The 9,445-nt window shown below is 41.4% G+C and overlaps 1 protein-coding gene and 1 long non-coding RNA gene across 4 annotated transcripts in view; one reads left to right on the top strand and one right to left on the bottom strand.

Moving 5' to 3' along the window:
- LOC109299497 overlaps positions 1–438 on the top strand; it is a 5,761-nt gene extending 5,323 nt beyond the window's left edge. The window contains exon 2 of the long non-coding RNA XR_002097894.1: positions 3–438. This is a non-coding gene — a long non-coding RNA (uncharacterized LOC109299497). The remainder of the gene's footprint in view (positions 1–2) is intronic.
- Positions 439–3,943: 3,505 nt separating this feature from the next.
- The window catches only part of ST5 (suppression of tumorigenicity 5), a 303,619-nt gene continuing 298,117 nt past the window's right edge, over positions 3,944–9,445 (bottom strand). For all 3 annotated transcript variants that reach the window (XM_019519607.1, XM_019519609.1, XM_019519608.1), the window contains 2 exons: positions 5,175–5,261; positions 3,944–4,722 (listed from right to left, as the gene is read on the bottom strand). In XM_019519607.1, coding sequence (XP_019375152.1) covers positions 4,688–4,722; positions 5,175–5,261 — 122 coding nt within the window. In that variant the 3' untranslated portion in view covers positions 3,944–4,687. The remainder of the gene's footprint in view (positions 4,723–5,174; positions 5,262–9,445) is intronic.

Genomic DNA, 9,445 nt, shown 5'->3' with positions numbered 1-9,445 from the left:
AGTCATGTCAATGAAGATCATAAATTAAGGTGAAGAGAAAAACAGGATGTGGCAAGTGGTATTCCATAATGATGAAGGAAAGAAAAAAGGAATCCTTCCTCCCAGACCTGTAAGTTTCACAGGAACATAAATCCCAACTTAATGACACCTTCCACATTCAGAGAACTAGTTCAGCTCAGTTTCAGTGAAAGACATTTATATAAAACCAATCACAGAACTTTTACTAAAATCAATATTAGAATAAGCCAGCTATAAATATAGGGCACAAGCTGGAGGGGAATCTGGAGAACTTGGCAAATTTAAGACCTGCTGCCCATATGTGTACCACCCTCCTCCCTTCTTTAGTCTCCCCAGCCAGCATAGGTTAGAATTTATGTTGTTTGAGATAATTGTTCGTTTTTGTGTTTTGGAGTGGCAGCAATAAAAGATTGGGCTGTAGACCTGTCTCTTGCCTCTCTATAGCAAGAAGGTGTAATCTTTACATCAGCAGCCAGTTTACGTGTAATCCATGTAACACTTTCCTTTTAATTTCTCCCTGCTACACAGTAAAGGCAATGTTAGCTTACTTCAAAGGCCATTCTAACTCTTCTATCCTATTTCATGAAAACTTACTGGCTCAGTCACAAAAATAAATTCAGCCATATACAAGCAGTCCTCGGACTTATGATACAATTGGCTTCTGAAAACCGCGTCTTAAGTCGAAACATTGCAACTCGGAACCAATTTTCTCATAAGAAACAATGTTATAAATGGGGGATTAGTTCCTGAACCAAAGCCTGATACTCTATTTTCACTAAAAATACCCCAGAATTTTGTACTCGATCAATTATAGATGAGTAATACAGGTACATTAATGTATTTATATTATAAATAGCAATCATATTGATTTGGAAGGACTTCTTTGAGGTGACTTTGCTGGACTTTTTGAAAGGCTCTTGGTGAACTTTTTGAAGGGTTCTTGGCTGGAATCTTCTCAGGAGTCCTGGCTGCAGGTTTTTCTGGAGTCTTGTCTGTTTTCTTAAAGAAAGTGTCCAAGGAAGTTTGGGCAGATGTTCTTCAGGGAGATGAACAATGCAGCAGACTTGTTCGCTGGCATGGCGTCGCATTGGATCAAGCGTTGTAAAGTCAAAACTGACATCATAAAGTTGAAACGGTGTCAATTTATAAACGTTGTAAGTGCAAAACGTTGCAAGTCAAGGACTTCCTGTATATGCTAATATCCCATGTTACTGATGCTGAAGAAACTACTGAGATTACTTTTTAGAAGCCAGTACAAGGAGTAAGACTGATTCTGACAGTGTCTTTATTGGTACTCAATAAGTGAATTAGATTGCTGACATGTATTTATACTCTGCCATGTATACATTCTCTATGGCAGTAGAATATGTGGTCCCTTCTGATTTGTTTTTTCTTCCTCAGTAATTTTACTTTCACAAATCAAATATTCAAGTAATTTTCCTACAAAGGAGGATCATTTACTCTATATTTTCTGTTCATAAAGAATCATAAAAATAGAGATAAAAGGGACTTCAGGAGGTCTAAGGGAAAATACTTATGTTCAAGGGGAATTCATCCCAAGCCAAGTAGTTGTCCAACGTGCACTTAAGTTTTCAAAGATGGAGATTCTAAAACTGCTTTACATAATCCATACCAGTGCTTAACTACTGTCATAGTTAGCAACTTCTTCCTTAAATTCCCTTCTTACTTTTCCCTTATAATTCAAGATCACTCGTTCTTGCTCTGTTCCCTGTAGATGCAGAAAACAGTCTATTACTATCTTGACAACAACCCTTTTTTGTGTTTGATGACTTCTCAAACTCCTGTCCATCTTTTCCAAACTAAGTAACTCCTATTCTTCCAACCTTTCCTTGTGAGTTATGCTTTCTAGGTCTACTACTTTTTTGTTGCTCTCTTCTGATCTCTTTCTAGTTTGCCCAGGCTTTTCTTAAAATGTGGTAACCCAAACTGGACCCAGTACTCTAGGTGAGGCCTAACCAGTACTTTGAGGGCTCTTTTTTGCAGCAAGAGCACACTGTTGACTCTCATTCAGCTTATGGCCCACTACAACCCTCAGGCTCTTTTCTGTAGAACTGCAGCCTGGTTAGTCATTTCCCAATTTATATTTGTGGCATTTTATTCTGTCATAAGTGCAGGACCCTTGCACTTGTCGTAATTGAATTTCATCCGGTTTATTTCAGACCATATGGTGCTTTGAAATACAGATTGTCAGATAACATGGAGTGCTTTATTTACTCATACTAGTAAAACTCAAGGAAGAGCTGCAAGACTCTGGAATATATATGTACCCTGGGAACCATCACATATACCTCACAAAATTGGACCAAGATATTTATTTATTTATTTATTTACTCAGTTAGGGAATCTAGACAATATTTGCAGGCTTTCTACCTACATAGCTGTAGCTCAGATAAAGGGAGATAAAAACTTTCAGTGTAAGAGGATCAGTGCTTTCTGGTAGGGAACTCACTGAGTATCTGTGTAATTTACATCTCTCTCTTGTCTTGGTAAAAAATATTCCTTCAGTACCTTTTTCCTCCAGCCCAGGGTGCTACCTCCATGGTCTTCTTCAAGGGTACTTACTGTTGTTCCATAGATTTGCTACCAGGGGTACCTTCTGAAACTGCTAGACCCAACCTCTAAAGGTCAAATATGTCACCTCTGATCAGGGAAAGAAAGGCTAAAAGTCATTCTTACAACCTTATATGGTGAATATAATGACATGCTGTGGCAAAGAAGGACAAGACAAAAGTAAATTTTGTTAGGGAAGAATAAAATGTACATTGATACATCTCCAGAGAATCAAAAGCATTTAGTACTTTAAATTTCCTGCCCCTTTCCTTTTATGGACATGAGAGAAATGGTTGTATCAGAAAGGAATGTGAGGGATATAATTGCTGGAAAGGTAATTTCTTCACCTTCCCAGTGAATAAACCCTCCATCTTACTTTATGAGGCTGGTAGCAAACCTGAACCACTGACAGATTAGGAATTGCGCAAGCCTCACATCCTGATCTTGGATGCACAGAATACAAGCTTTCAGAAATGAAGAAAAATATGAACTATGCCTGTGTTGAAAGAAGTGTAAGCAGCTGTTAAATTATATTATCTAATAAGCTTGCAAACATTTTCTGATGTACTCTTTTTTAAAACTGCAGACTTTAAGTACAAGCTAACAGGAGCTATGAATAGCAATGTAGCAGACAGCCAGTAGGTTATTAGATTAGGCAACACGTAAGGATCTGAGATTTTTTTATACAAAGATTACACATTCTTACCTGTGTGAAGGGCCTGGACATGCATCTGATGCACCAACCATTCTGTCATGTTTATGTCCTCTTTACTAAGGCAAATAACCCCTAACTACATTGTTAATTCTTGGATAATGCAAAGGAAAGGCTAGGACTAACTCTCATACAAGCCATTTGGGTCAGATGCACTGACACTTTAGACAGAGTGGAATTTGGTAGCTCCCACCTGTCATTACTCATTTCCACTCACAAACTCATTTGGTTTCTTTCACAAAGTAATGCACACAACCATGCACATCATGAAAGATGTTGTCATAGTCAAAGACAAAATCTACTACTCCACAAATTCACATGATCTCAATAATGATAAAGCTCATGTGTTTCTGTCCTTTAACAAAAATAAAGCATGGAAAAATATCTTGAAGGGTAGTTTTGTTAGCAGATTTAAATTTAGCAAAACAGTGATATTCTGCTGTAACATTCCTAGGCACCCCAGTGTTAAATAGGAAAGGCAGATTTTAGTAGAAAACCTTCTAAAAGGCTGGTTTATATTTTTGAGTGTTCTAACTATAAAATATTCAAGAATAATCGCAGCGAATTCACTCTTTTCTGAACTTATCTACTCAGACAGTAGCAAAAATCTGGAAAAGATACCAATGAATATAATCAAACAGGTATATTTACACAGTTTATTAGAAACCATATTTCATACATACATTAGGAATGGATGTACTGTACCTAATCATTGCAGCCCGCATGTCAAAGAACTCAAATTTCCTCATGTTTAGCAGTCATAGTGCAGAATGCATTACAGTTTACTGACCATAGCTCAAACCAAGTGGAAATTCTGTGCTGTAAACCAAGTACCTTATTACAAAGTTACTTTTTTTTCTTTTAAAATGGATTAGAAGGCAAACTAGAGGAAAATAAAAACTCTGCCACACATAACCAGCCCCCGTGCATACAACTTTCCCCACATACCCTGGAGTTCATTCATTACCACAGTATTCAGGCATCAGTGTAGTTCTCACAAACATCCTTTGAAGTCAGTGGTTCTGCTGAGACAGTCAGCTGCACATAATTAGCTATTCATTTTGCACCAAGCATATCTCAATTCATACTAAAGAAAGAAGCACCTGTTATTCTCAGGAATATACAAATATTTACCACAGTTTTTTTGCTCGTTACAAAATCAGTTAAGGAAGCTTACAGCACATTATTTACAAATTCTATCCAAATACATAAAGAAGTTGTCAGAGACACTTTTTTTTCTGGCACAATGTCAAACAGCATTTGTAGTCAGTTAAAGCTGAGGGCAGCTCATTTCATTCCTCTCCCACACCAGAATCTGAAAGGTTGCAGGTGTCTCACGCACAGTGTCATAAATAGTCTTTGGGTGGATATGTCAGTAGAAAGAAGTTAATTCTTCTTGTGAAGGAACTTCATCTTATTACCTACAGCAAGCACAAAATATGATGCATCCATCATTAACATATGCTGAAAAACCAAGAGCAAAAGAATGGCATCTAGGAGGGTCTTCCAATACATAATATAACCTCTAGTGAAGAAATGAAGTGTAAAGAAAATGCCACAGAGGTATCTAACTGGAAATGCTGGACAGCCATATCTGATGAAGGATAATATCCACTTCCAGATTTTCCCCTTTTGTTAGGTTAGGGGTTTTTGTGTTTAATCTATCCATCCAAATTGGAAGGAAACTCGCCTAGAGTCCATAATAAAGCCTACGTTTCTCACCCATAAGTGATTTTCATTGTTTTTCTCCAGAAAATTCCTAATACATAATTAAGCTATGAGTGGAGTATCATATTTTATTTTAGGCAGGCTAGTGCTTTTTAAGACAATTTGTGAAAAACAATGCAGGATTTCTTCTGAAGATTTCTCTTACCAAGACCTCGTAGGAATTTGTTTACTCCACTTTGTTCAGTGTCTGGAAGCTCTTCCAAATACTGTTCAACCCTCTGTTCAAAGAGACCTGTGGGCAGATGAGAAAGAAATCACTGCTTGGTTTTCTTTCCAAGTCAAAGAAGAAAAAAAAAGATGCTATGTAGGGGACAAATCAAGACCTAATAATATACATTGGCTACCCACAAAGACAAAGCACTGCTCCCAAAGGTGTGTTTCACAGTCCAGTAAAACCTGGTATCTGTTGCAGACTGGTTTGATCCCCTGCCATCTGCATTACCAGCCTTTTCCCTTTGCAGTTTTTTTTTCCCCACCCCTAATTTATGCTTAGAAACTTGACCAGGTAAGAGTGTCCCTCAAAAAGATCCCATTGGCATCAGGAAGATTATCAGTCACCTCAGGGGTTACCAAGTCCCAAGTTTCAAAGGCAGTGTGTGTTGATTTCATGACCCTCATAGTATCCACCTTGCTGAGGAATAGAGTGGCCAGGCCTCCCTTCAAGCCCAGGACTTTGGCTATCCAGGCCAATATATGAAGAGTGTCAATTAGCCTGTCCAAGCAGCAACAATAAGGATAGCGGCACTCAGCGAGGTGCTCTACTATCAATTCATTCCAGGGTGGGAACAGATGTTTATGCACACAACTTTCACATAAATCATCTGAATTCTGAGCACCAACCTTGCAAAAAGAGCTGCAGATGGATGGATCCATTCACATCTGTATTCACTGGGGCCCAAAGAGAACTCCATGCAGGATCTAACTGCCTTAAACTGTTAGTCATAGGACAGAGACCTTATCTTCACCTCTGTATTAAGTATCCAGCACATCCCTGGTGCTATACCAGTGGTTCTCACACCTTTTGGGGTTACTTATCTGCCCCCCTTCCCTTAAAGTTTCTTGGATACAGATGTCCCTGTGCTGTGGCTATTAAAAAGCAGTGACACATTGCTGTCACATTATAATGTCTCTAACCACCTAAAAATACTATAGAGTAGTTGTTCTTTTTCTCCATTTATGCTGCCCCTTCCCTTCTGGCTTCTTATTCCTTCCTCTTGCCTACCTTTTAGAAGTTTACCATTTACCCCAGCTCAAGAAACATAGCGCTACACAAATAATGAGCAATAGTACCAGCAGTGGCAAATATATCACTGCATCAACTGATACACAGCTCAGGAAATTTCCTTGGTTTTAAATAAATATCACATTGTGCTGACTGTAATTACACCAGGGATAATATAAGAGCTAAGCAGCCAGTAAAACATCACAGAACATAATTTTGGTAACATAATTAAAACAAGAACTAGGAATTTAGGCACTCCAAATACTATTGGACCCATCTCATGTTTCAATTTCCTGCTTTTTGTGCTTGGCTTGAAACAGTAATTCAATTTACTGCTATAAATACCATTTAAACATTTGATTTCCTTCAAAGGAAGCTTGTTTCAGAATGCTTCCTGGGCCACAGATTTTTTTAGACTGCCTCCAAATGATGCTTTCTTTTCCTGTACAGAATCAACCCTTACAGATCTGCCAGGATAATTTTAAGGTTTAGAATATCTAAGTTTGCTATTTGGCAACCTTAGCAGAATGCAGTGGTCTCAGTAGATTATATTATCCAAGGACCATATCCTTGGTATTGTCCTGACCTAGGACCTGATTTTACCAACAGTTACTTAGATATGTAGGAGATCCAACTGGCAGGTGCAAAGTAGCCTAGGCCAGGGTCTGGCAACTGTTTCAAGCCACTGGGCTGGAACAAGCCCACTTCAGTTTGGGTTTTCCTGTGCCCGTGCCAAAGCCACGCAGCTGGGAACTGTGCCCACGCTGCTGCTTGCTGCTTCTCCCAGCCTCCTCGCTCCCCAGCTAGAGTGCAAGCTCAGCTTCCAGCTAGAGGAGCTATGCCAGCGTTATTCTGGGCCAGAATGCTCCTTCCATGCTACAGCTGCTTCTCCCCACTCCTGACCCTCAGTACCCAACACATTCCTGGACAACTCCAGTCCAGCTTGAAGTAGTGTTTGCACTGCAGCCTTGGGGAAGGAGGAGGGGAAAGGGGGCAGAGAGAAGTGGCATGGGCACAGTTTCCAGGCAAAGGGAGAAGAGCTGCACAGGTGCTGGGCTGAGTAGGAGACATGGGGATGGGGAGAAGCAGCAGCAGTGTGGAAGCAGCTTCCAGGTGTCCAGCCCAGCCTGAGCACAGCTCCTTGCTGCTCTGGCATGGGCAGACAAAGCCTTGCACAGACAAAACCAGATCCGGTGGCTCCATGGGTCAGTATGGTCCTCAGGTCATATATTATCAACTCCTGGCCTGGTCTATACCTTTTGAGCAGCCCAACAAAATCGAGCCTAGATGGGAGATGCTGCAGGCCTGCTGCTGCTGTTGGAAGTTACTGGAGTTCAAGACTGCTCAGTGTTTAGCAGCAGATCCATTTTGCAGACCTTGTCCCACACACTGAACCTGAAATGAGTAGGAGTACTCATAAGCCTGCATGGACCCCCAGGGATCCATCAACAGCAAGCTCTAGGCAGGATAAAGGGCATAACCTCTTTGCAGGGTAGGGAGGGGAGCAGTGGGGAAAGAGCCACTGTAATGAGCTTGAGAGATGTGTGTGCAGGAAAGCCCCAGAACCTACTGAAGGGATTCCTACCTCCAGACACGTTTAAATAACTGCCCGCTGCAAAAGCCCTGATCTTCACAAACATCTTTGGGGGCAGGTTCTCACCCCCATTCTGTTTTACCTCCTCCCCTTTGCTCAAATCAATCCATTCACCCCGAATTGCCCCAGCACGCTCCAGCACCCTTGCCCTCCCCACTCCTTCCAGCTCTCGGTGCTCTGGAGAGCGTACCTCAAAGCATCTCCTCTCTGACCTGAAGAGCAAGGCATGGACGGTGTGCTCTGCAATCTTCCCTCCCTTTCCCCCTCTTCCCCACATGGCTGTGGCAGTGTCGGAGGCGGAGGAGATACACTCCAGCTTGCTCTCCCGTCCCATCATTCCTTCCGAAGCTTCTCATGAAACCTTCCGGCTGGGGGAGGAGCGAAGCCAGAGCTGGTAGCAAAGCAGAGCAGGGGCCAGCAAGTGGCACTGTTGCACAAAGCTCATTCAGTAACAGCCTGCTGAGGGCTCAGACACCACATCAGAGGACAACGCTGCCTTCAGGCAATCTATGGATCTGAACCACCAGCTAAATTGTCAGATTACCCATTGCTAACTCAGTGGCACTACTCATGCAAATGAGATTTTGCAACATCAGAACCTTATCTAGACACTGGCTTTATTAAACTGCTCAGACTTCTTGAACCAAATTCCCCATGTGGGTGATATCAAACCTTTGTAATCTTTACTCACTGGAACAAATCACTCATGTGAACAAGAGGTAACAAAACCAGGCCTAAATTCTGTCTCTTAAAATATGCCCTGCCTGCCTGTTTTGAACACCTTTCCATATTTTTATCCTAAACATCATTTGAGGAATTGGTTGAGAATGTGAAGATGGAAGGGTGACAGCGACCATGAAATGACAGAAGTCAAGATCCAAGGGGAGGAAGGAAAGAGAGCAGAAGAATAAAGACAGTGGACTTGAGAAATGCCAACTTTAACAAACTCAGGGAACTGGTGGGCAGGATCTCCCAGAAGGCAAGTCTGAGCAGAAAAGGAGTCCAGGATTACTGGCTGTACTTTAAGAAGCCCTCTTAAGGGCACAGGAGCAAGCTGGCCCAATGCTACAAAATAATAGGAAGTGCAACAGGAGACCAGCCTAGCTAGACAGCACTCTCTTCAAGGAGCTGAAACTCAAAAAGGAATCCTATAAAAATGGAAACTTGGGCACAGTAATAGGAAAGAGAATAAGAGGTGTTTAAGGAGAAAATTAAGAAGGCCAAGGCACTACTTGAGCTACAGCTGGCAGGAGACATAAAAAGGGATTCTACAGGTATGTCGAAAGTAAGAGGAAGACCAGAGAAACCATAGCTCAGAGTAGTTCACACCTTACAGAGTGAAGAAAGTCATCTAGTAATGGATAATGCAGAAAAGGCTTAAGTATTTAAAGCCTTTTTACTTAAGGAGTAAAGCCTTTTTACTTAAGGAGTAAGCCTTAAGGAGACGATCCTCCAAGCCCAGAGGCAGGTAATCCCCAGGAGGGTCAAAGGGGGCAGGAGAGCATATAAGCCTCCATGGCTCACTAAAAACATCTGGGAATGTCTCCTTGCCAAAAAGGAGGCTTACTCCCAATGGAAAGGAGGGGTCATCACTAAGGAG

Source organism: Gavialis gangeticus, unplaced genomic scaffold (genome assembly GCF_001723915.1).
Source record: "Gavialis gangeticus isolate Ggan-Ray unplaced genomic scaffold, GavGan_comp1, whole genome shotgun sequence".
Lineage (NCBI taxonomy): Eukaryota > Metazoa > Chordata > Crocodylia > Gavialidae > Gavialis > Gavialis gangeticus.
The sequence above is the reverse complement of the archived record's forward strand: the minus strand, read 5'-3'. Positions and strand labels throughout refer to the sequence as shown.